The 26,712-nt window shown below is 40.8% G+C and overlaps 2 protein-coding genes across 2 annotated transcripts in view; both read left to right on the top strand.

The window, feature by feature from the left end:
• The window catches only part of SMCHD1 (structural maintenance of chromosomes flexible hinge domain containing 1), a 169,622-nt gene extending 159,567 nt beyond the window's left edge, over positions 1-10,055 (top strand). Inside the window, exons 48-50 of the transcript XR_006209810.1 lie at positions 3,027-3,134; positions 6,654-6,688; positions 9,789-10,055. The gene's annotated coding sequence lies outside the window, so the exon portion shown is untranslated. The remainder of the gene's footprint in view (positions 1-3,026; positions 3,135-6,653; positions 6,689-9,788) is intronic.
• Positions 10,056-16,250: 6,195 nt separating this feature from the next.
• Positions 16,251-26,712, top strand: part of EMILIN2 (elastin microfibril interfacer 2) — a 51,600-nt gene continuing 41,138 nt past the window's right edge. Inside the window, exons 1-2 of the mRNA XM_042961839.1 lie at positions 16,251-16,626; positions 17,170-17,292. Coding sequence (XP_042817773.1) covers positions 16,493-16,626; positions 17,170-17,292 — 257 coding nt within the window. The 5' untranslated portion in view covers positions 16,251-16,492. The remainder of the gene's footprint in view (positions 16,627-17,169; positions 17,293-26,712) is intronic.

The raw sequence follows: 26,712 nt of genomic DNA, 5'->3' as shown, positions 1-26,712 counted from the left end.
TCTGGCCTTAAAACATTAATTATCTTAAATATAAGGTAAAGTTTCTCCAAAGCTGGCTTTGTGCAAGCAGGTATTAATGGATTCATCAATAACCTAAGTGAAGATATTTTCCTGTTTAAAATTAATTCCCTTTTGGAGAGTAATCAAATTGGTGTTAAAGAATCACCTCAGTGTCAAGCAATTCATAGTATAGACAGACATAATATTTTTATGTTAGGAAGGTTAAATTTAAGGTAAAATAATGTCCAATAGTATAGATTCCTAGTATTCTGATTCTTTAGACCATGCTCCAATAAACATATGGAATAGAAAATATTAGTAATTATATCTCTATAAAGTACTGTATTTAAATCTTTGCTAATAGCATTTGCTTACATCTACTTTTCTCATGTTTCTCTCCTACAGCTACTCTTAATTTTATTTTTTAATTTTTGAGAGAAATGGAACATTGCATTTCATTTTTCTACATTTTTATTTTAGTAGGAATAAAGAATTGTGTGCCTTGAAAGTTATTTACTTGATAGTCCATTGGGCAAGATTTTTTTTGTTTGTTTTTTTAATTTTAGAGCATTAGTTGGGGAGAGGGGTTGGGGAAGAGAGAATCTTAAGCAGGCTTCACACTCAGCACAGAGCCCAACACAGGCGTCAACCTTACAACCCTGGATCATGACCTGAGCCAAAGTCAAGAGTCAGATCCTCAACCGACTGAGCCACTCAGGTGTCCCAAGTTTTTAATTTTTTACTATTTAAATGTAATTGGAATTCAGTATTATACTTGAAAATAGCAAGAACAAAAACCAATATAGAATGAGACCATTACTTATGTTGTGCTAGAATTATAGGGGAATATTTAAGGGCTAGAAGGATCTTTGTATTCTTATATCATTTAGATATTAGTTCTGTGATATATTTAATGATAAGTGGTCAACCAATTTAGTGGAAAAAATTTATTTCCATGCTTTCATATACCAGAATTATGTTTTGATTTGTTAAACTTATGACATATTTCTCTTCAGTAGTTCTGCAGAGAACTACTGCAGAGTTCTGAATTACCTCTTTGAAGAACTGCTGACAAGTCAACCATGGATCTCTTTACACAAATACTAATGAAAAGACAAAAGAATCAAACCAATCAGATATGTTTAAAAGGAATGATATATTGAATCTTGGCTACATTTGTATGAAATATTCATGTGTAAATTTCCTAATGTTTTATTTAATAGAATTTAGATTATTCTATTGGTTAGAATACCAATTTCATAAGACATTTATAAATAATGATTACGAGATGCTACAAAATGTAAAACCAGAATTTGGACTTCGTTGTCTGAAATACAGAATAAGTTTTACTTTTTTTTTTTTATGTTTATTTTTGAGAGAGAAAGCACAAGCCAGTGAAAGGCAGAGAGAGATGGGGACAGAGGATCTGAAGCAGGCTCTTTGCTGACAGTAGGAGAGCCTGACATGGTGCTCGAACTCAAGACCCATGAGATCATGACCTGAGCCGAAGGCAAGACGCTTAACCAACTGAACCATGCAGTCGCCCCAGTATGATTTTACTGCAACATTTATAAATTCATTAATTCAGCAAGTACTTCCACCTGGATTTGCAAACCAGTGTGTCTGACCTGTGGAAGAAGATAATAGCTACCATTTAATGAGTAACATGCTGAGTGAAACATTTACATACACATTATTTACAAGACACATTAGATTCAAAAGCATAAATAGATTAAAAGGATGGAAAAAGATATGCAAACAGTTAAATTACAGGAAATCTGAAGTGATGATATTAGTATCAGACAAAATTGACCTTGAAACGTGTTATTAGAGATAAAAGCATTTTATCATAAAAAGGTGAATCGGGGAGATATAACAATTATAAACATACATGTATCTAGTGACAGCACCAAAATACATGAAACACAAACTGACAAATGAAAGAATTCAGCAATGGTTGTTGGAGACCATGAGCCCTGTTTTCAATAATGGATAAAACAGTGATACCAAACACAGTAGAAGACTTGAACACTATATACCAACTTGACTTAACAGACATAAAGAAATTGCACCCAACAACAATATGTATTCGTCTCAAGTACACAAGGAATATTTCCCATACCAACCATAAGACTAGATACTAGCATAAACCAAATCTTAATAAATGTCAAAGAACAGACATAAAGTTATGTTCTCTGATCACAATGCAATCAAGTTTGAAATTAACAGAAAACTTTGGGAGCCTCACAAATATGGGGAAATCAAGACACTCCTAGATAACCAATGGGTAAAAAAAATTCATGAAATATTTTGAGATGAGTGAAAACACAATAGACCAGAACTTACGGGATGCAGCTAAAGCAGTGCTTCGAGGATAACTTAACAGCTGTAAATGACTAAGAAAGGGAAAAGATCTCAAATCAATAACCTAATCTTTTACCTTAAAGGATTGGAAAACTAAAAGTAAGCAAGAAGAAAATAAAGGTTAGGGTGGAAGTGAAGAGTATGAAATAAAGACTAGAAATACAAGAAAAAAGTAATGAAACCCGAAGTTGTTTTTTTTAAAAGATCAACAAAATTGACCAAACTTTGGCTAGTTTAACCAAGAAAAAAAGAATATACTGGAATAGAGAATACAATTGGCCTTTGAATAGCATGGGATTAGGAGCACCAAACCACCTTCTCCCTCCCACTCCCCACACACATTTCCAAAAATAAAACTCTTTGACTCTCCAAAAATTTACTAATTGCCTACTATTGACCAGAAGCCTTATCGATAACTGTTGATGAACACATATTTTTTGTGTTATATGTATTATATACTGTGTTCTTAAAGTAAGCTAGAGAAGAGAAAATTTTAAGATCATAAGAAAAAACATGTTTATGGTACTGTACTATATTGAAAAATTTGTTTATAAGTGAACCATGCCCACTCAAATTCATACTGTTCAAGAGTCAACTGTACACTAGAATCAGAAATGAAAGAGGGACATTGCTACTAATCTCACATCAAATTTGCATTCCAGTTACTCAAGCTGAGATGTCCTTACTCAAGTTGAACATATTGCGAGTAGAAGATATCTTTTTCTAAGAAGATGAAGAGAGAGTCTTTGGAGAATGGCCTCACTAACTTGGTAAGTTAGTTTTCTCAGAATCTTGGTGATTTCCTCTAGTTCTTCCATAATTCCTCAGTGCTCTTGCCATCTTCTGGTAAGTCATGGTCTTCCAGTTGCCTTTTCTTTTCCCCCCAAGTTGGGCAAGTTTCCCTTCCCTTCCCTTCCCTTCCCTTCCCTTCCCTTCCCTTCCCTTCCCTTCCCTTCCCTTCCCTTCCCTTCCCTTCCCTTCCCTTCCCTTCCCTTCCCTTCCCTTCCCTTCCCTTCCCTTCCCTTCCCTCCCCTCCCCTCCCCTCCCCTCCCCTCCCCTCCCCTCCCCTCCCTTCCCCTCCCCTCCCCTTCCTCCTCCCCTTCCCTTCACTTTTAATAAAATCCAACCCCTTTTCGTTGTATAAGTAAAACACTAGTAATAAAAGGGTACTTCCTCAACCTGATGAAGGTCATCTATGGAAAACCCAGAACAAACATCATACTGGATGCTTTTCCTCTAAGATCAAGAACAAGACAAGGATATCTGCTCTTACCACTTACTCAACATTATATTGGAGGTTCTAAGCACAGCAACTGAGCAAGAAAAAAAAGTCCTACAGATTGGAAAGGAAGAAGTGGAACCATCTCTGTTTGCATATGACACGATCTTGTATATAGAAACCCCTACATGATCTGCTAAAAAATTAATACATGAATTCATTGAGTTTGCAGATATAAGATCAATATACAAGATCAGTTAAATTTCTATACATCTGCAATGAACAATCCCAAAACTAAAACAATCTCCCAGTCGCATCAAAAAGAATAAAATATTCTTTAACAAAGAATTTAACAAAGGAAGCACAAAATGTGTACTCTGAAAACTATAAAATATTGCTAAAAGATCAAAATAAATGAAAAATCTCATATTGGTGGGTGGGAAGATTTGACTGTTAAAATGACAGTACTCCTCAAACTAATCTACAGATTCAACACAATCCCTATCAGATTCCAGCTGACTTCTTTGCACAAATTCAAAGTTGATTCTGCAATTCATATGGAATTGCAACACAGAATAGCTAAAACAATACTGAAAAAAGAACAAAGGAAGACTCACACTTCCCAGTTTCACAAATTACTAGAAAAACATCAATAAAACAATGTGATACTAGCACAAAGATATATGACTAAATGGAAGAGAATTGGAAGTTCAGAAATAAACCTATGTTTCTATGGTCAGCTGATTTTCAGCAAAGATATCAAGACCAACCAAAGGGGAAACAATAGTCTTTTTGACTAAGTGTGCTGAGACAATTGGATAACCACATACAAAAGAATTACATTGGACTTTTATCTGATACCATGTACTAAAATTAACTCAAAATGGACCAAAAATCTAAATACAAGAACAAAAATAAACTCATAGAAGGAAAGATAGGGATAAATCTTCATGATACAGGATTTGGCAAAGAATTCTTAGGCATGACACCTAGAGCAACAACAGGAAGTAAGATAAATTGGGCCATCAAAATTAGAGTTTTTTGTTTCAAAGGAAACTATCAAAGAGAAGTGACAACCACCAGAATGGGAGAAAATGTGTACAAATCATACATCTGAAAGGGGCTTATATCTACAATATTTTTAAAAACTCTTACAACTCAATAAAAATTGAAATAAAAGCAGTATGGTATTTGCATAAAAACAGGTAGATTACTGGAACAGGAAATAAGCCCATGCATACACGGTCAATTAATTTATGATGAAAGAGCCAAGATTATACAGTGGGAAAAAGACAGTCTCTTCAATAAATGGTGTTGGGAAAACTGGCCAGCCACCATACACAAAAATTAATTCAAAATAAAGACCTGAAGGTAAGACCTGAAACTTAAAATTCCCAGAAGAAAACAGGTGGTAAGCTCCTTGACATCAGTCTTGGCAATAATTTTTTTTTTTTTTTGTGGACCAAAGACAAGGAAAGCTTAAATAAATAAGTGGGACTACATCAATCTAAAAACCTGCACAAGAAAGGAAACCACCCATAAAATAAAAAGGCAACCTACTGAATGGGAGAAGATACTTACAAATCATATATCCAGTAAGGTGTTTATATCTGAAATATATTTTAAAAAAACCTCACACAACTCAATAATAAAAACAATCCAATTAAAAAATGGGCAAGGATCTGAATAAACATTTTTCCAAAGAAAACATACAGATAACAATAGGCACATGAAAAGGTATTCAACATCACTAATCATCAGGGAAATGCAAATCAAAATCACAATGACCTATCACCTCACACATATCACAATGGCTATTATCAAAGACAGAATAAATAATAAGAGTTGTTGAGGATGTGCAGAAAATGAACGCTTGTTCACCATTGGTGGAATTTAAATTGGTATAGCCACTATGGAAAATGCTATGGAGAGTCCTCAAATAATTAAAAGTATCATATGATCTTCTGGTTATTTATCTGAAGAAAACGAAAATAGTAACTCAAAAAGATATATGCACTCCCATGTTTATTGCAGCACTATTCACAATAACCAAGGTATGAAAACAACCTAAATGTCCACCCATGAATAAATTGATAAAGAAGGTATGGTGTGTGTATATGTATATATACATACACACCCACACACAAAGAAATATTCATCTATTAAAAAAACACGATCTTGCCATTTGTGATAGACCTTGAAGATATTCTGCTAAGTGAAATAAGTCAGAGACAAATACTGTGTGATTTCACTTATATCTGGAATCTAAAAAACAAAACAAAACCCAAACTCATACATACAGAGAACAGACTGGTAGTTGCTAAAAGAGAGGAGCTGTGGGGATGTGGGCAAAATGCATAAAGGGGATTGAGAGGTGCAAAGTTCTTCTTACAAAATAAATAAGTCATGGGGATGTAATATACAGCATCGTGACTATAGATAATAATACTGCATTGCATATTCAAAAGTTGCTAAGAGAGTAGCTCTTTAAAGTTCTCATCTCTAGAAAAAAAATTGTAACTATGTATGGTGATGGATATCAACTAGACTTGTGAGGTCATGTTGCAATATATACAAATATTGACCGATTATGCTCTATACCTGGAACTAATATAATGTTATATGTCAATTATAACTCAATTCTTTAAAAAAAGAAATTTAAAAATCTAATAACCCTAAAAACAGAAATTTAAAGATCTAATAATCCTTTTTAAAAAGTAGTGGAAAATCTAAATTTTGGAATAAGCTGAAAAGAAAAGGGGAAATGAATAGAAAAATCCTAAGCAATGAGAGAGGGAATAAAGTGATTTATGATATCTTACCATCATAGAGCTAGTCAGGAGTTCAGAGGTCATGAAGACCAGTCCTTCTCTCGGAACCAAGCCCTCCCCAGTGTATTTTTGACTCTTTGAATAAACAGTCAAAAATGTTTTAACAAGTTAACAAATATCTTTTGAGCTTCAATATGAGTACAGAATGGAGTCAGGTTTGTAGAACATAGACAAATGCACCATAATTTCCTTAAACATTTCTGTTTCAAAGAAGCACCCAAATCATTTTTTTTTTCCAGGATGATTTAAAGGATACAGAATCCCGTTTTGCCAGGTATGCTTTTTAAAAGATTCTTACTGTGAAATGTATATAGTATAGTATATGTTTTATTTATATCAGTGTGTAAAAATATATATGAAACAAACATCCACTTAATAACTAAATACCTACAAAAACAAAATATCTGCCAAGAACAAGAATGCTGCTCTAGATGCACCCATGTGCCCTTCTGATCTCTCAGCTCTCCCTCTCTGGAAGAAACCACTATCCTGCCTTGTTTCTCTCTTGTCTTTATATAATTTTATCCCGTAGTGTGTATCCTCAAAGAACATAGTTTAGTTATGGCATTTTTGAACTTTACATAAATTTTATTTTATTTTATTTTTTAAGTTTATTTATTTATTTTGGGAGAGAGAGAACAAGCTCAGGGGAGGGGCAGAGAGACAGGGAGGGAGAGAGAATCCCAAGCAGGCTCCGCATTGTCAGCATAGAGCCCAATGTGGGGCTCGAACTCAAGAACCGTAAGATCATGACCTGAGCCGAAATCAGGAGTTGGACATTTAACCGACTGAGCCACCCACGCGCCCCTGCATAAATTTTACAAATCGTACTTTAATGGAATATCTTTCTCTAACTTGCTTCTTTCATTCTCTGCGCTGACAGCAGAGAACCCAATGTGGGCCTCATACCCGGGAACCATGAGATTATGACCTGAGCCAGAGTCAGAAGCTTAACTGATTGAGCCACCCAGGAGCCCCTGATACTAATTAGGTATCAGTTTACATTTCCAGGATGTTAATGAGACTTAGCACATTTTTTAATTGGCCATTTGAGTTTCCTCTTTTGCGAAGTGCAGATGCTAGTCTCTTGTGCATTTTTCTGTTGGAGTGTTTGTCTTTTTCTTGTTAGTTTGTTGTTGATTTGTTAATTTCCTCTATCAATTCTTTATCAGTTGTATGTTGCAAACATGTGAGAGGACCTAGAGGTACCCAGGAAAGCTTCAGAGAATGGATGAAGACTCCAGGGTCTTGGAGATGGAGTTAAAGTTCTCCAGTCATGGAGAAAATTCCACACAGAGGAAATAGGTTATGCAAAGATTGTATTGTTTAAGGACCTCAATCAAACATAACTTGGAAAAGGTAAAAAAGAGAAAAAACCACTTTGCCTTCTCAGCCCTCCTCAGGCAAATTAGATTTGCTTCTGGATTTAACATTGTTATTTTTGAAGACTAGTTTTAATGTGGTTGAAATGGATTTGTGTGTTTCTCCAGTTTGGGCTGTCATTTTGCTCTTTGAAGCCTCATCTCTGATAAAATACAACATACCTCTGTGCAAGGAGGAAGCGGGAAATTAGAGGAAACCATCCTCTAAAAAAAAAAAAATGTTTTTATTGTCCAGACTCGCTCCCTTATAATTTTTTAAATATTTATTATTATTTTTATATATAGAGAGAGAATACATGCAGAGGAGGGGCAGAGAGAGAGGGAGACATGGAATCTGAAGCAAGCTCCAGACTCTGAGCCTGATGCAAGGCTCTAACACATGAATGGTGAGACCATGACCTGAGCCAAAGTCAGAGGCCCAATCGACTGAGTCACCCAGGTGCCCCAACAATTTTTGAAGTATCTGAAAAAAGTATTTAAAACTCCCACTGAATGAGATTATTCATAATGAATCTGTCCTTCAGTGGACATAATTTATTTGTATTTCCCTGGGAATCATTGAGGAACAGCAGTTCAAAGCCTGAAATGGATTCTCCTCTGATTTGTTATCTCTACAGTTGACAGATCTTTCTGGCTAAGCAGGGATTTGGCAATGTTTGGTTCTTAACTCCAGCTTTTTAAAAGTACAGCTAAGGAAAACTGTAATTCTGAGGTGACATATGATTGAAACCTCATTTGGCCCCTTATTACCTCATTCATTAGGGCAAGAAGCACTCTGGCTGGAGATCACATGCTGTGGCCCAGGGAGAGGGTGACTCTCATTTTTTTCTCCAGCTGACCTGGCCTCAGAGCGGGGTGGAGAAGGACTGAAAATAGTCATTTCTTGGCTGCGTTGGTCAGATGGGAGGGCCTCTCTAACATGGGTCCATTTATGAGTGAAAGAAAGAAACAAGGTCTCTGGAGGTTGGACTCATTGGTTACAGTGGATATGATGTGAGCAGAGTTGGTTAAGGCCCAAGGAAAACCACAGAGGCTTAGATTTATTTGAGTCATTTACATTTGTTAAAAGATAAAACTGAAGTGTATACTCTTCTGGTCTAAGTTTGAGTTTTCAAGTTAGCCTCCCCAGATCCCAGTTCACCCCAAATTTAATGCTACATTTCCTCCTATATATAAAATGTATGTTAACTTGATCAACTGTCTTATAAAAGTCAGACATCTGTCTGCTTTCTTTCACTTATTCAACCAATGTTTTTAAATAAAATGTTATGTGTGAGACACTGTGCCAAGTATAGGGATAAAATATAAGATGAGTAAGAAATAGTGAGTTTTTTTCTTCAATAAACATATATTCAAAACTAATCGAGGGGCACCTGGGTGGCTCAGTCAGTTAAGCATCTGATTTCGGCTCAGGTCATGATCTCACGGTTCATGGGTTCAAGCCCCACGTCGGGCCCTGTGCTGACAGCTCAGAGCCTGGAGCCTGCTTCAGATTCTGTGTCTCCCTCTCTCTCTGCCCGAGCCTGGAGCCTGCTTCAGATTCTGTGTCTCCCTCTCTCTCTGCCCCTCCCCTGCTCGTGCTCTGTCTCTCAAAAATGAATAAACATTAAAAATATATATATTTAAAAAAAACTAATCAATGGTGTTGGAGGTCAGAATCAGTGTGACTTTGGGGATGGATTAATGATTAGAAGGAACCTTGTGAGGCCCTGGGGTGCTGGTCATGTTTTGTTTCATGATCTGGGTGCTGGTTATGTGACCATGTTCAGTTCGTGAAAATTCATTGAGTCATCTATGACATAGGCACTTATTTATAAAAATGCTATACTTTGAAACGCTTTACAGGAATAGACCACAAGGTACAAACATTTACTTTTAAAAATCCTTTATGAAATTGGAATCCCTAGGAAACCCTGGATTCTTTTTGGGTTCAAACACGTTGGAACTGAGTTCTAATAGCTTATTTTCTGATGTTCTTCCTATTTCTCCCAGGGATCCTGGCACCACTTTGCCCTCAAACAGCCCTTTGGAAAGCATAACCTCAGAATATTCATGTAATATTCTCAGAAAACATGTGAGAGTGTAATAGAAGACTAAGGCACTTTCCTGCTTGACCCCTCAACATTCCTGAGTATGAAACTCTTGTTTCACCTGTATTTTCCATTAGTCAAAAGATATTAGGAACTTTTATCTGCCCATGGCATATTATTTATGTTGTTTTAGTTTTTTTAACCAGTAAATGTCCAGAGATGTCAAAGGGGCTTAGAGAGCTTCATTTCAGCAGGCTCTTCCTTGCTCTGCTATTTAAATGTACTGTGACCAAGCCAGAGTGTTTAAATAGAGTGGAGCACCACGGTGCTGTGTTCTACTTACTTAGCTCCTGAGGATGAGTTTAAGAGTGATTAAGTCTGAGAAGACAGAACCAAGGAACCTCATGCAAATATTCACCTTCGTCAACAGCCAACTAAACAATCAAGTCTCTGGTGCTTAATGAGCTTTGTTTTTTTAAATAATAGAAACTTTAAAAAGTTACCAAAATGTTCATGAGGCAGTAACAGAAGAGGCTGCTGCAAGTAAAGTTTTGACTTACTGAAGACCAGTTCTTTCTCATTTTCTGATTTTATTATTTGCATTGACATTTATTAATGTTCCAGCCTTTTATAAAGGCTAAACATAGTGTGGCTTTCCGTTCATTTTAGGGCTCTTAGAATGACCCTATAATTTATTGTCCAAACCCAGGCACTTTTGAAGATGAAAGGAGACACTAAAAATAATTAATAGTGTTAACTGATCCACAACAGGAGTAACCCGGGACTGGCCTGGGCAAATCAGAACATCTGGTCATTCTACCTATTGTTAGACAAGGGAAAAAGAGAACCAGTTTGTTTGTTTGTTTGTTTCTCCAACTAGCCTGTACTGCACTTTTTCCTCTTGTTCATTACTCCTGAGCCCTACCTGGCCTCTCTGCCTCACCTACCCCCTGGCTACGTCTAGGACCACATGCCTTATAATATAGCTAGTCTACCAGCTGAACCCTGCCTTTATTATTAAAAACATGGAAGGTACAAGGTTACATTAACTTGTACCCTTCCTCACTAGCGATTACATTCACTTTTGATATCATAGATTACTTAAAGGAAAGCAGAACAAAAAATGTAACACTTAGCTTAAACCCACACTTCTCAGGGCACCTGGCTCGCTCAGTTGGAGGAGTATGTGACTCTTGATCTCAGAATTGTGAGTTTGGGCCCTACGCTGGGTGTAGAGATTACTTAAAGAAACTTAAAAAAAAAAAAAAAAAACAAACACCCACACTTCTCTGTCCTAATGTGCAAATTTTCTGATTGCCTCAGATCTATTTCTTTATCACCTAACTAAACAGTTTTTACTATGGTATATTCCATGTACTGAATGTAACTATATGTTAAATCATTTCATACATGTATGTCCTGCATCTCAGTCAATTAAGAAAGAACAAAATCTGATTTTCCTCTCACTCCCACATTGCCTGGTATAGCGTTCAATATACAGAATTTACCCAATCTGCTTACTGATAAAACGCATCTTTTGGCCACAAAATTGCAAGAACTTTTTCCCCTTATCCTCCCAAATGTAACATTTTCTTACTGTTCCCGGACTTAAGCTGAAATATAGTTCATCCTCATTATTCATAGATTCTGTATTTGTAAAATTGCCTACTTGCTAAATTTATTTTTAGATCCAAAAGCAATACTTTTAACACTTTCATAGTCATTTGTGGACTTGTCCAGAGTGGTAAAAACCTTCCTTGTCTGACGTGTGCATTCCCATTCAGTGAGACAGTGCTCTGCCTTCTTGTTTTCCCTCTCAGCTTATAAGTAAGTCCTTTTCATGGTAAATGTGGTGTCCCTTTTTGTTTGCCTTTTTGTGCTTTTTGTTGGCAGTTTTGCTATTTAAAATGATCCCCAAACATAGTGCTGAAGTGCTAGCTAGTGTTCCTAAGCACAGGAAGGCTGTCATGTGCCTTATGGAGAAAATATGTATTCGTTAAGCTTGTTCAGGCATGAGTTACAGTGGTGTTGGCCATGAGTTCAATGTTGATGAATAAGTAATGTGTATTAAATAAGGTATCTTTAAATAGAAACACACATAAAACAAGGTTATGTATTGACTGGTTCACAAAAACATTGTGACCAGAGGCTTATAGGAACCTAACCCTGTATTTCTTATAGGAGCAATTGTTCTGTATTTGCTAATTCAGTGTTGGCAGCAACTTTATAGAACATACTACATTAAATAATGAAAATTGACCATACTTACATACAACATTGTTTAGAACTGCACAATCTGAAATACTAGAAAGTATCAATTTTCTCATGAATACTTTTCTAGTGAGTATAGATTGAGATTGTGCTAAAATATCATGTATTTCATAATCATCAAACACATTCTGCCTATTGTTGGTTCCAGAATAATCAACTCTTATTCCATAAATAGATGATGAACTACAACATAGTTTGAGGTGGCTCATATAGGAAGACATTATGCCTAAGCTATTACAGCTCTCTTGGAAGCAAATAGAATTCTAAGAGCCTATTTTTGTCAGTTATTTCTTATGAAGAAAAAATGTGTTCAAAACCACACCATAAGTGTGACAGCAATGAATTCCCAAACATATTATTTGGCTATAGGAAGCATTCTTAGAACAAGGAAACATCTGAAAAAAATTAAGAGATATGGAATTAGAAGCAAATTTCATCTTTTTGAGGAAGAAGATATCCACAATTGAGTTGCCTGATGATCTAAGTTTATTTTTGTAGAGTTATCAATCCAACCAAAGATCTCATTGAATTGTCTTAAAATAAATTTCTTTGCAATGTAGAGGATGAAATCTCCTGAACAATAAACCAAGCTATATGTTTTCCCCTGGGGGCCAATAAAAAGAAAACTGGGCTGGAAGTCAAAAGCCCAGTATTGCATTCCCGACTATGACATTTAGAGTCATTCTGAATGAGTCATGCATGTGCCTTCATGGCAGCCATTTCTTTATATTTCTTACTTAGGAAAAACAAAAAACAAAAAACAAAAAAACTGTAGTAGATGGTCAGCTGCTCACTTCACTCGGCACAAAAAAAGAATGACAAAACTCCTGAACCTGACTGCAAATTTGTTGGCAGTGCTAGGGCAGTAACAGTAAGGATTATGAATATTTATCCTCCACTTGGCCCTTGTGTATGCTAGGCACTGTGCTAAGCAGTTTACATGTGGTAACCCAACTCATCCTCCCAGTGGCCACACAAGGGATTCCCCTTTTCAGAGCAGAAAATGGAGGATAGAGAGGTCTGCTGACTTGTTTGAGATCATTCAGCTAAGAGGTGAGGGTACCCAATTTTGAACAGTACGTTAACTCCATTGCATGAGCTGTTAACAACACCGTTTGTTTTCAAGTGTGATTTCAGGCATGATTTTAACTTTTCACAGTTTTGAAGTTCTCATGTGATAGTTTATAATGTATTAAGTCACACACCCCTGATCAACATAGGGGAATTTGCTCCTGTTATCTCTCAAGAAAGATGATTAAAATAATGGCCACAATCCTTAACAATGTCATTAAATCAATCAATCGATAAATGAGATCAGTCTTGGTTTCAGAAGATTGGAGACTTTGAATCTTTAGGTATGTATAGTAAGTGAGATATTTGTAAGTGATTAAATTTAGAAAAAAAAAATTGAAGAGATCAGTTCTTTATTCTGTTTTGGTCTATTTTAGCAAAGTCTTTGACAAGACAGGAAAGTACCTGTTTGTAAATTTTGAAGTCTAGGGTCTTCTCTCTGAATTCATTCTGAAGGTGTCTTATGCAATGCGATGCCTATATCAAATGTAACTAAATGAAATTGTATCAACCAAACTTCATCATCCCAAAAGAGATCAAGCTAAATAGTGCAGTTAATTTTTCTCAGAGATATTTCTGTCTCTTTTTCCCTACCAAGCTGCATTTCTTTTTAATGTAGGGCATCTTATCACTAACTTATGAATGTGTAAGACATTTTCTTAGGGTGTATTATGTTAGGAATGCTTTGCAATCAAAATTTATTCAAGATATCCAGTCTTCAAGGACTTTCTTTTTCTATCATTAGATAAGCAGCACAAAGAAGTGGTAAAGACACGTAAAAGTACACCTCGAAGTTGTTGGAGCAGGGGCGGGAGGGGAGGGCTTCTTTTTGGAGTTCTCGAGAGCAAAGACAAGAAGTGGGAAGGATGGGACACCCAGGCTGGTCTTATGACTCTTGACCACATACATCCTAGATACGAATTGGTTCATCATGATCAAATGTCATGTGCTCGGATGACTGAATGCGAGGATGGGGGAAAGTATGCCCCTGCTGCCTCTGTAATCACTCACCCTCCTCCACCAGGTAACTAAAGGGGAATCTGGGGGTTCTGGGAGCCCAGCAGGCTCATTGCTTCATGAGACATGCCCCTAAGTACAGAGCCTGATGAGCATTTTTATCATGACCAATAGTGAGGGAATAGATTTTAGGAAGTAGGTCTAACTTTGCATTTTTGCTTTAGCTAAGTTGGTCACACAGTTAAGTGTGGACCTTCCTATGGGGCACTTTGATTTTAAAAGCAGAAGAAACTCCTTCAAATTGTGATAGGAAACTGACAGTTTTCAAGTGCTTATTTAAAGTAGCTGGCGGCTTCTAAAGAATTCACACTTAGAGCCTTCTCCCAATTATAACCCTATTATTCCTTATGGCTGGGGCCACATGGCCCACCCAATTAGTTTGTTTCCTCATGTGCTTAAGCTCTCTATCCTCAGGAATATTCCCACTGCTTTCTGGAAGAGCAATTTCTGGTTCCTGAGTTTGATGTGTCCCTTCCTGTAGCTAGAGAAGAGAAAGGGGAGAGGGTCCCTTGGGATCTTGGCCTCAAATCCTCCTGAGAGCCAAGTCTTCTTCCATCTTCCCAGAGCAGCCCCATGCCAGGTACACATGGGCATGTGTCTGGAGAAACACACGGTCTCACTTCGTTGACTGTACATCAGAACTTTTATACCCTTCACTGTACAGGAATTCCTGGAAGTTCTGGAAACACAGAGCTCAGGTCAGTTTGGGCTCACTTGTGAACCCTCACTATCTTCATACAATGCCTAGCATGTAACAGATGCTCAGAACAAAATTTATCTACTGATAAGTGCCATTTATAACTGACTAAATACAGTATTATGGTCATCTCAGTGGAAAGTTGGTCCTCAAACTCTTGGAGTAGACTGCAGCTTCTTAAGCCTCCTAGTATAACTTTAATGGAAAAAATAGATTTGACTTCATCAGTTCAACTTACTCTCACATTTGAGAATGACCTGTACTGAAGTTGTGGTTGTTAGCTGCTGGTTGTAGACACACATCATGTGTGTGTGTGTATGACTCTCCTTCATTTCTGTGCTGTTTCTTCCCTTATGACACTCATCAACAAAAATGGTGTTAGGATGGGGAGGAGGGGGAAGTCATAGAAAGATGCAGCCCAGGTTATGCAAGACCACTTTTTATCTCTGTGATTTTTCCCCTCAGGGTGATTCTTTTGAAGACTTGGATGACTTCAGTCCAATATTTGTCTGATCTGCAAATAACCTCAATCTAGTGTTTATTAGAGCAGGTTAACTCAAATACATCCCCGGAATACAAGCACTTTGGCAGGGATTTTATGTAACATTTTTCTGTGGAGTTGTTTGATCCCCAAAAGAAATGGGTAGAGATTAGTGGAACTCAAGAATAGGCAGAAAATACGAAGGTAAGTGAAAAGATGAACGTCTAGCAGTGTTTGAACGGTTAGGAGCAAATGTGACCGTTGTGGAGTAAATGTCTTTAATGTTGACATAAAAAGAAAGTTCAGAGTAGGACATCAGAAGCAGAGGCTGTGGGATTATCTTTCAAAAATCAGTGTAGCATTTATTAGAGTCTGATGCTGTTTTGAACTGGTGGGGCTGTCCCCCGCTGCCCTGCACGTTGACTTGGAAACTGAAATGGATGCACGAGGCAGAGTTGAGTAAAGAGAAGACCCGTGTTCATTTCCCCGTAAACTCTTGTAAATCCAAATGTGAGGGAATGGCCACGTCTTGCCAGAAGAGGAAACCCGAGTCGAGTCCTCCCAGGGACTGATAAAGATGTCCCTCACTCGCTCCGGGGAGCCGGCACCCGGGCACAACAGGCACGACGCGAGGACTGCCAGACTCGCCGACTGCGGCCACTTCCCCAGGGGCCGGGGCGCGCCTGCTGGAAGGTGGGAGGCGGAGTTGCTCCGCTTCTGGGAAGAGACCAAAGGAATGAGTAATTGGAAATTCTGTAACTTAGACCCTTCTCCTAAACTCTTCAGCCCTTTCACCCCAAACCCCCTGCCGAGAGGCAAGGGCACCAGAGACGGGGAGCCGTGGTGGAGGAAGAGTCACGTTTCGGAGAGGGAAGTGAAATAAAGAGGGCGGCACCCGGGGGGGACCTGTGCGTCATTGAGGGACCGAGGAGAAGCGCGGGCGCACAGGGTGGAAAAGGAGAAGTGGGAGCTAGAAGCCGGAGGGGGCGGCCGCGGAGCGGGGGCGCCGAGGAGCGCCCGAGCCTCCTGCCTTCTCCGGCCGCGCCCCGTCCGCCCGCAGCCTCGCGGCGCTAGCCTCGACCCGCCGCGCTCCGGATCCGGCAGGCGGGGCGCGCTCGCCGCGCGCAGAATGTGGCCGAGAACAAGGCTCTGGCCCCGCGCGCCCTGGCCCTGGGCGTTGGCGCTGCTGACCCTGGGCGGTGCGGGGCTGTGCCATGCCGGCCCGCAACCCATGCACCCCGCGCGGCCGGGCGCCAGGAACAAGTAAGTGTGCGGTCCTTCTCTCTCCCAGCACTGCGACGCTCCTTCCAAGAGCCCTGGGCCCCCGCCCACCCCCACTCTCCACTAGCAGCCGGCCCGCAAGCTCCATGCCAAAGGCGATGAGCAGCAGCCGGGGGGTCCCCCTCGGGCTGCCCCGGCGGCGGCGCCTCCCCCGGGACCGTGCGCTCTACGGCCGGCGCGAGGCGTCCCGGGTAACCTCGCCCGCGCTCCAAGCAGCGCTGCCTCCGGGGCTAAGGGGCGCAGAGAGTGTCCCGCGGAGCAGGGCGATCCCAGGAATTACTGAAGCCCTGGGACCGTAGGCGCTTTTCTTTTCCCTGTCTTTTGTCGGCTTAAGGTACACGCTCCGCAAAGGCGCAGCCGCGTACCCTCTTGATGGCCGCTTTGTCGGGCTCTCACCTCCGCAGGGACGGCGGGCTCCCTGACCCTCAATGCGCCCGCTGCCCTATCGGCTTGCCCCGGCTCCCCCAGCCTCATTGTTCTCTAGGTTGACACTGTGTCCTTCTCGCTCTCTCTCCTTCACCCCAGGAACTGGTGCGCCTACATCGTGAACAAGAACGTGAGTTGCTCTGTGCTGGAGGGAAGTGAGAGTTTTATTCAGGCTCAGTACAACTGTCCCTGGAACCAGATGCCCTGTCCGTCCGCGCTGGTGTAAGTCGTTGAGCCTAGGAGCTGGCGGAGTGCGCCAGGGCCTGGGCGGTGGGTGGCGTCGGAGCGTTGAGCTCTGGCCCATCCGTAAATCTCTTCCAGAGTGGGAGAAAACTCAGCAGCTGAAAAGTCTGAGCGCTGAGCGAGGTCCCAGGCATGCTGGGGGTATTTTGGAAGCGTGTGTTGCCCTGAGTGTGGAGGATGCGCACAACTTGCGAGCTTGTGATCACCGGGGCATGGGAGGGGTGAACAAAGCTCCCACCCCCACCTCTCTGTTCTGTTTTGTTTTGTTTTTTTTTTTCTTTCAATTTTATTACTAACATAAGGCAGCTGGACCTAATTAGATCCATATTGTGTGTTCTGGGGCACACAGAAGGTTCCAAAATGTATACTGCTAAAAACTTTGAAATGTAGGATTAGCTGAGAGGTTTGTTCCATCTCGTGTCCTAAAACAGGCGAGTTTTGTCCAAATGTCCCCCTAAAACGGACCTCTTCCAGTGTTGTCGCTCTCTAAACTGAAGTCCCAGCTATAACTTGCTTAAAAGTGAGTTGCTGTACTTTTCATGTTAGATTTGGGGATTCGGCCAAGAGGTCGTCAGGAGAAAATAGTCTTCTTGTTGGTGAAAATCATCTTTCTGCTTATAAAGATTTCACCATCTTAAAAAAAAAAAAACCAAAGAGGAGGCAATGCAATAGAATGCAAATTCTGTTAAATACATCACACTCATTCAATTGTCTTCCGGCAAGCCTTTGTGTTTTTGTGTAAGTTATCAGAGGATAAGCGTTGTGAATCAATGGCTGTTGGGGAACACATGTGATGGTTGCAATTATTTGTTTCCCCCTAAGAATAAGTTGTTTGTCTTAGAGCACAGTTGTCATTACAGCAAAGAATAGCCAGTAGGCGGATCTGTCTTTGGCAAGGCAAAGGGACAGACTGAAACTGGACTCCAGAAAACCTTATTCCAGAAGGCAGTAGATGAGCCTTCAGGCTTGTGGGGTGGAAGTGGTCTCTGGATGGTTCCACTTGGGCTGTGGTGGGAACTGCAAATCGGGAAGGGGTTGTTCCTGTTAGGCCAACAGCAACAACCTAGAAGAGACCCCCACTTTCAAATATAGAGAGAACCAGGCAGAAATGGAATCTCTGGCTCATGAGTTGGATTTCTCAGAGAGGTGCAGCACTGTCATATCGCCTGTATCTCTAGGTGGTAATTTGTAGACCTCACAGTCCATGGCCGGCAGTCACTGAAATGAGAATCAAGTAAGATTTTTATGTTGTGGTAGAGATATGAACCAAGTATTCAACACAATTTGAACGGGTTTATTTAAAATTAGAATTATTAGTCAGGAATATTTCATTTGTTTTACACAAGAACTACATTTTATGATTTGCTGTAATCTTAATACTTCCTTGTGGTGACTCAGATAAATGAATTTTTCATTTGGGGAGGTAATGCTTTTCATTTAAAAGATGTTTTTTCTTTTAAGTTTTCTGAAATTATTTTAGCGCTTGCAAAATCAAATGATGATTTAATTGTTGTATTTGACCATAACTCAGTGAAAAAGATTCTTTGTCGTCAGTGAGGAGCAAATCACCTCCAGATCTCAGGTTAAATGGGAGGCAGTTGGAGCATATTTTCGCCACCTACTGGGAAAGACAACAAACACTGCTTTAAGAAATGATAGATGTTTCTGTTGTTTTACTTTAAAAAAATTTTTTTAAGGTTTTATTTATTTTTGAGACAGAGACAGAGTGTGAGTAGGGGAGGGGCAGAGAGCGAGGGAGACAGAATCCGAAGCAGGCTCCAGGCTCTGAGCCATCAGCACAGAGCCCGATGTGGGGCCCAAACTCACAAACCATGAGATCACGACCTGAGCTGAAGTCAGCTGCTTAACCGACTGAGCTACCCAGGTGCCCCTGTTTCTGTTGTTTTATTAAATAAAATCAAAATAAGTGACCTGGGTGTTTTTATTCACTAATAGCAACATTCAAACACAATTCAAGTGTGTTTTTACACTTTAGACACTGCATTGTAAGTGCGAAATTTAAAAAATACGACAGTTTTAGCTGATCAAGCTGAAAATGTAACTAATTCAGTGTTGACTTTTTTCTGTTTCCTTAGAGCTAGGAAAGGAATGGCTTATCTTATTTTTTAATTACTAAATGTTTCCTAAATTTTTATGATTGGTGGATGATTGAAGTCAAAGCCACTGTATACTTAAAAGGCTGTTTAACATGGAATTTCCTAGGTATTTCAGATAAATCCAGAAGCCCGAGCAACTTCTCTTCTTTCACGGGTGTTGTCAGTAGAGGTCTCCTTAGAACCTGAGATGTATGGAAGTGAAGGTCCCTTGGAAACTAATCCTGCAGTTACTGAGGGATACTTTCCAGTGGTGTTAGAAGCGCAGGGCTGGAGATGTTGGAGCTAGAATGCAGATGGGCAGCTGGTGCTGGCTTAGCGCCTGGAAGTGACGGGTGTGTGCCAGCAAGGCCTTGAGAGAGTTGGGGCAGAGTGGAGTTTCTAGGAATGGTGGAGGGAAAGGGGGAAGAGGAGCCAGGAAGGGGAGAGAGCAAAGCCAAGTCTTTGGACGAAGAGACCGCATCTTAGAGACTTCAGGAGGAGAGATCTGGAGGCTAAGGGGTCCAGTGAGGCCAGTGGCTTTAACTAGCAGGGAGAAATTGCTTCTGCAGAAAGGACAGTTTCAGGTCAGTGGTGGACGGGCATTGTAACTTGTGTGAGGTTAAGAGAGTAGGTCAAGAGGAAACTCAGGTTACAAAAGAATCAAATGTATCTCAAAGGCTTTGGTGGAAAAAGAGAGTTGGGGCACCTGGGTGGCTCAGTCAGTTAAGTGTCTGACTTAGACTCAGGTCATGATCTCACGGCTCGTGAGTTCAAGCCCCACGTCGGGGCTGTGCTGACAGCTCAGAGCCTGGAGCCTGCTTCGAATTCTGTGTTTCCCTCTCTCTCTGCCCCTCCCCTGCTCATGCTCTCTCTCTCTCTTTCTAAAATAAATAAATATTTTAAAAGATTAAAAAAAAAAAGAAGAAGAAGAAAAAGAGAGTTGATAGTAGCCAAGCAGATGAAGCACACTGCATGTTCTAGGACAGAAGTAGAGAAGCCAAGGGAGACCCCAAATCAGCTGGGAAACAAGAGGTTTTATGGGGAAGTCCATAGAAATAAGGGGAGAACATCTATGCCTGGTCATGACTGAGCCTCTGCAGGCATGTGCATTTCCAAAAGGTTTAGACTTTGTTCCATTTGTATATATGAAGAACCTTCGATTCCAGATTGCAGATTTGGACATCTTTCTGTGACAGTGGGAACAGTGAGGGTTTTTGTATATGTGGGGATTTTGAGTGATCATTTTCCCTGAAACTGTAAAGACACTTCTATGTGTCAAGCACTGCATCAGGGCTTTTTATTCTGTATGAGGTTATTTAATTTTTGCAACAACCCTTCAAGATGAATGCCATGGTCCCCATTTTGCCAATAAGGGTCTTGTCTACAGGTCATGTGATGGTAAATGGCTGAGCTGCCCACAAATCCAGGGCTGCTGGCCTTTGTGGACTGGCCTTTGTCCCCCTAGCAGTGGAAGATGCATTTGTTTGTTTTAGTGCGTACCTTTGGTGGATTGCACTATATTCAGCTATCAAGAACATTTATACCTTCTTTCATGGAAGGCAATTCCCACGTAAAAGTGAGAGCTGTGTGTATGGCTGTGCACTTAAATATCTTTATTGTGGGTTATTTGCTATTATGCATTGGACTATCTCATTTTTCATACTCTTCGTTAGGCTCCAGTTGGTTTCGTCTTTAAATTTTTCCCAGTTTTACTGAGGTGTAATTGACATGCAGCACTGCATAAGTTTAAGGTGTCCAGCCTGGTGACTTACATATGTTGTGAAATGGTTGCCACAGTAAGTTCACATCCGTCATCTCCTAGATACAAAAAAAAGAAAAAAAGGAAGAAATATTTTTTTTCCTTGCAATGCAACCCTTAGGATCTACTCTTAACGGATTTAAACATACTATATAGCAGTGTTAACTACATCGATCATGTTGTATGTTACATCCCTAGGAATTTAGGTTATAACCGGAAGTTTGTACTTTTGACCATCTTCATCCATTTCCCTCTCACCCCACCCTTGCCTCTATTAACCACAAATCTGATTTCTTTTTTCTGTGAGTTTGTGGTGTTTCTAGATTCCACATGTAAGTGAGATCATACAGAATTAGTCTCTCTGACTTACTTCACTAAGCATCATACTCTCAAGGTCCATCCATGTCGCATGGTAGGATTTTCTTTTTTCTTATTTTTGAGAAAGAGTGTGTGTGTGTGTGTGTGTGTGTGCGTGTGGGTGTGCGCGAGCATGCAAGCAGGGGAGGGGCAGAGAGAGGAAGACAGGATCCAAAGCAGGCTCTGCACTGACAGCAGAGAGCCCCATGCGGAGCTTGAACTCACTAACGATGAGATCATGACCTGAGCCGAAGTCAGATGCTTAATAGACTGAGCCACCCAGATGCCCTGGATTTTTTTTTTAATGGCAGAATAGTATTCCATTGTATGTATATACCACAACTTTTTTATCCATTTATCCGCTTAGGTTGTTTCCATGTTTTGACTATTGTAGATAATGGTGCTGTGGACATGGGGAGCAGAGATCTGTTTAACATAGAGTTTTTGTTTCCTTTGCATATATACCAAGAAGTGAAATTGCTGGATCATATGGTACTTTTAACTTTTTGAGGAATCTCCATACTGTTTTCCATAGTGGCTGTACACGTTTACAGTGCACAAGGGGTCCCTTTTCTCCACATCCTCAGCAGCATTTATCTCTTGTCCTTGTGATGTCTTATTTTAATAAAGTATTCAGGGTTGACTTGGGTGAAAATACCACCCCCCCCCCCGGAGCATATTATTGTAATGAGAGCAGCCCCTTCATCACATCTATTCCATGGGGGCATTATCTCCATTCTACAGAGGGTCATGTAGTTAGGAAGTAGCCCATTCGGGATCCATAGCCAGTCATATTTCCAAGTCTTAGGCTCTTCCTCCTGCATACTCCGTGGCCCCTTACTGTCTGAACCCACCCAAGGGTGTGTGAGTGTGATGCCTGCCACAGAGCATGCTGGGTACACAGGCTGGTGGTGTTCGGGAGTACTGCTGCTTAGCAGACAGTGCTATCTTCTCCCTTTGGGCTAGGCATGGTTTCCTTTCATGCAGCATTCATGCTTTGTGGCAGCAGTTTCAGAGAGTCCGGAACCTCCCACTCTACTTGCCTCGGTCCAGCTGACTGCTATTAGTATTTGAGGCATTTGGGGGCGTCCTGCTGTGTGGAGCAGCTGCCTTGTAGGTGAGGACATCCGGGCATCCCAGATGTAAGGCAGGATTATTCTCCTGTATTCGCTTTGCTCCCAGCTGAGGGCTGAGGCTCCGCAGGGTGGGGTTTCCTACTCCCTGAGCCCACAAACTGACGGGTTTATCAGCATCTACCCAACCCCACTCCTGCCCTCTTCTTGGGTGTGTTGCATCTGGGTGGAATTTTTCCTATGAGCTCTTTAAAAGAATCTCATCAGTTGGGGGAGGAACTGGGTGGGACTAACTAGGGGAGCCTGCTCTGCTGTGATAACACAGAAGAAGAATTTGTGAATTTGTAGCAGGTGTGAGTTCTAAGTGCTGAGTTCCAGAACTCCTCTAATTCTCAGATTCCACGGGGAGCAGATGGTCATTCAGTTGGAAGAAAAGTTGTCTATTAGGAGGCAATCTCAGCCAGGAAAAGCTCGTAAAAAAAAAAAAAAAAAAAAAAAAAAACCACACAAAAAACGTGAGCGCGCACACACAAAGAACACTTAAGGCTGCGAAAATAATGAAGGCTTACATCTTCTAGAGCCAATCCTACAGTTTCTCTATCTCCCAGAACAGAATTCCATTCAATTGGAAAACGTGCCTCTTGGGTGTGTAACTTCAGGGGAATTGGTTTTCCTTCAGCTTTTAAACATCTTGCAATCAATTGGCTGTAAAGAGTTTTGCTCCTTGGTTTTGAGGGTAATTTGAGTTGATGAGGGAAGGCTGAGCTAGCCCACGTGCCTGAGGCCTTCACTCGCAGTGCCCAGACCCCATGAGCCCAGTACACTTGCCTCCTTCCTTCGGTCGACCTTTCTTCTCATCCTTCCGGGCTGCTTCTGCACTGCTGCCCTGGAATCTTCTGACCTTCCTTTTAAGCTTCCTGGTAAATCGGATGCTAGGTTTGTAGAGCCCTTCTACAGTCGTTATTTTATTTTCTTTTCATAAGCTCAGCCAGATTATGTAGGGCAGAGACTGGGGTCTTGGAAAAAGAACTTTATGGTTATTGGCTACTTTTTCCACCTTTCTGATCTTGGAGAAAAGTTAATGGGATTCAAATAGAGGTCACAGTCTTAAGAAAAACAGTTGCTTCTCATTAAACCCTGTTTTGGTCCCCTTAGTTGGTCTTTCTCCACTGATCTATTCCACTGTGTTGGCACTTGGTAAATCAACTAAAATTCTGAAATAGCCAGAAAAGGGGAGGTGAGTGGGAGCAAACATCCCCTGAAGGAGTCCCTCTAGGGGCTGCCTGGTGTGGACAACATGTTCTGGGAGAGGAAATAAAAAACTTGGCTTCTGGCCTGAGCTCTACCACCACTGAGCTGTATGACTTCAGGCAAGTCCTTCAACCTGTCTGAGGTATGTTTTTTGCTTTTTGTTTTGTTTTTTTTTTGTTTTTTTTTTTCCATCTCTACATTACTAGTGGGATACCGTAGCTGACAGAACTTGTTAAAAGTGCACTATCATACTCATATAGGGTATACTCAGCAGGAATGTCTCATGAACACTCTTATTCTCATCGTTTGGAGTGTTGTTGCCTCTCAGGTGGGCTCATCTTTGAAGGCTTTGAATTTGAAATTAGTGCTTCTGGACATGTTAGAGGCTGAGGTGCTAAAAAATGAAATAATTTCACGGGGCACCTGGCTGGCTCAGTCAGGGGAGCGTTGGACCCTTGATCATTGGGTGGTGAGTTCAAGCCCCATGTTGGGATTAGAGCCCATTAATAAAATAAAATCAAGAGAAATAAATTCAGTAAACTAAGATAATTAAGCAAATGAAATGAAAATCAACTTTTAGACATGAAGCTAATAACTTAGAGATTGCTTTGGAAGGCAGAGCCAGTTATGGTTTCTTTGGGGAATGCACGTAAATGAATACAGTCGATTTAAAGTGAATGTTTCACTTGCCGTGGGCACTGAGTGCTGGTTGTGCAGATGCGTGCCTGCCTGTGGTAGCTCAGCAGAGAGCTAGCTGGGATGTCCCAGGTTTCATGAGCAGTGGGCGAACGCTGCCCATCCTCCTGCCACCTTTCAGCCCGCCACCACGCTGCTCTAACCCTTTGCCTTTAGAAAAAAGTCCTCTTCCTCGGGTTGGTAACAGCAGGATGTTACTCACGTTTACTGAGTGTGAATAATGCAGTAGGTACTGCACATGGCAGATCCCAGAGTTTTACATACTGTATTTTAAAACCTAGGGGCACCTGGGTGGCTCAGTTGGTTAAGCATCCGACTCTTGATTTCAGTTCAGGTCGTGATCTCATGGTTTATGAACTTGAGTCCTACATTGGACTCTGGGCTGACAGTGCAGAGCCTGCTTGGGCTTCTCTCTCTCTCTCTCTCTCTCTGTCCCCCCCACCCCACCCCTACTCATTCTCTCTCTCTCTCTCTCAAAAATAAATAAACATTAAATTTTTGTAACCTAAAACTGACAGACTATGCCAGACGTTCAGACGACTTACAGACTGTCACCCAAATGTGCTGATTTATTGCTGGTCCAAACACACACTGACATTTTTACTACTTGGAATTAACTGCTTCTGTCCTTGGTGAAGCAGCCTTCTGAAGTTAAAAATAACAAAGAACCACTTGATGAGAGGAGGTGAACCTGACTTGTCCTTATAAAGCACAATTTTCCTGGATGGCTCGAGAGAGGAACATAGTAGTTGTCAATGTGACAGCAGTGTATGTTGGAGGAAAATAATGAAATGATTGAAGTGAAACTCACCCATAAGTTTTCTTCTTTCCTTCCTGTTTTACAGTGGTGATGGGCACTGGAAAAAAGTAGGGAGAGTTCAAACTCACCAAATCCCTAGTTTGGAAATGCTGGAGAAGCAAACTTTTCTGGGTGTGTTAGAATCCGGCTGTTCTTTTTTAAATTTTTTTCCCCTACTTTCCACTAAGAAAATATTAGATTAGGGAATACGCCTAAAAAGTATTTTCTGCAGTGTCAGCCTTTCAGGGCAGTATATTTTACTAGGCATTTGGTTAAGAGACCAATGGTTTTAGGTGAGGCCTTCTCAGGCTGACCATTTCGATGAAAGGGAATTTTCTATGCGACCTTTTCACCTGTTTCCTAACATTCCCCATCTTCGTACATATTTGTGATTGTCCAGAGTCTGCTGAATGGGCTTTATTTGGTTGCCTTTTACAGCAATTTGCTCACAGTCCGTTATAAAACAAGGTTCTAGAGATTCCTTCTTGCTGCAACTTGTTTCTCTACAGCTGCCCAGCAGGGATGCTGTTGAAGGATCATGGGATAGGGACCTACATTCTTTTTTTTTTTTTTTTTTTTCCCTAAACTGTAGTGAAAATGCCACTTGTTTTTCTGCTGAGGTTTTCCATGTATCTTGAAAACAGAGCCCCATAGCTGTGGCCGTGATTGCAACAGAACCCAGGGCGGGGTGAGTTTCACAATCTAGCGATCGCGGGAGATCTTTTCACCATTAAAGTGTTTCTCTGGCTAGTGTCCGTGTCAACGCAAAGAGCTCTCACGTGCTGGTGGAATGAAGGCTTTGGGCAGGGAGGCAGAGCGGAGCCTTTCTGAGTATTTTGAACATTCCAGAATCTCCAGTCTGGCCAGCTGTCCTGACAGCGTTCAGGTTTGTTTATGCGTCAGGGGGCCTGCTTTTCAGCTGCTTTTCCAGCAGCTTTCCAGGACAACAGCGCCAGGTCAGAGCTCTGGCTTGGTCATGATAAACGAGGCACCCTTTTCCCATCCCAACACTCTGCATCATCTTCTGGCAACTCACAAGATATTTGCGAGTCGTTCCGTTGCATTATTGCAAAAACGGCGAGATATAACCCAGATGCCTTGCTCACTGGAGGTGCAGGAGGGAAAGCAGAAACACCATCTATGGCTTGTTTCCTGAACCAAATAGCATGGCACCCTCTAAGCACCTCTTGTCAGAATTGTCACTGAGAAAATAATAATCCCAAAGAGTAGTCATCCCTTGTCATATTTTAGAATGCTAATTTATATCTTTGATGTTTTGTGTGTTATTTAATATAAATGACAATTTGAAGGCTGTTATAAAAAAAGAAAATTGTTTTGACTATCTTCCTTAGTCACCGATCCATACCT

This window comes from Panthera tigris, chromosome D3, assembly GCF_018350195.1.
Source record: "Panthera tigris isolate Pti1 chromosome D3, P.tigris_Pti1_mat1.1, whole genome shotgun sequence".
In the NCBI taxonomy this organism is placed as follows: Eukaryota; Metazoa; Chordata; class Mammalia; order Carnivora; family Felidae; genus Panthera; species Panthera tigris.
This window is presented reverse-complemented; position numbering and strand designations above follow the sequence as displayed.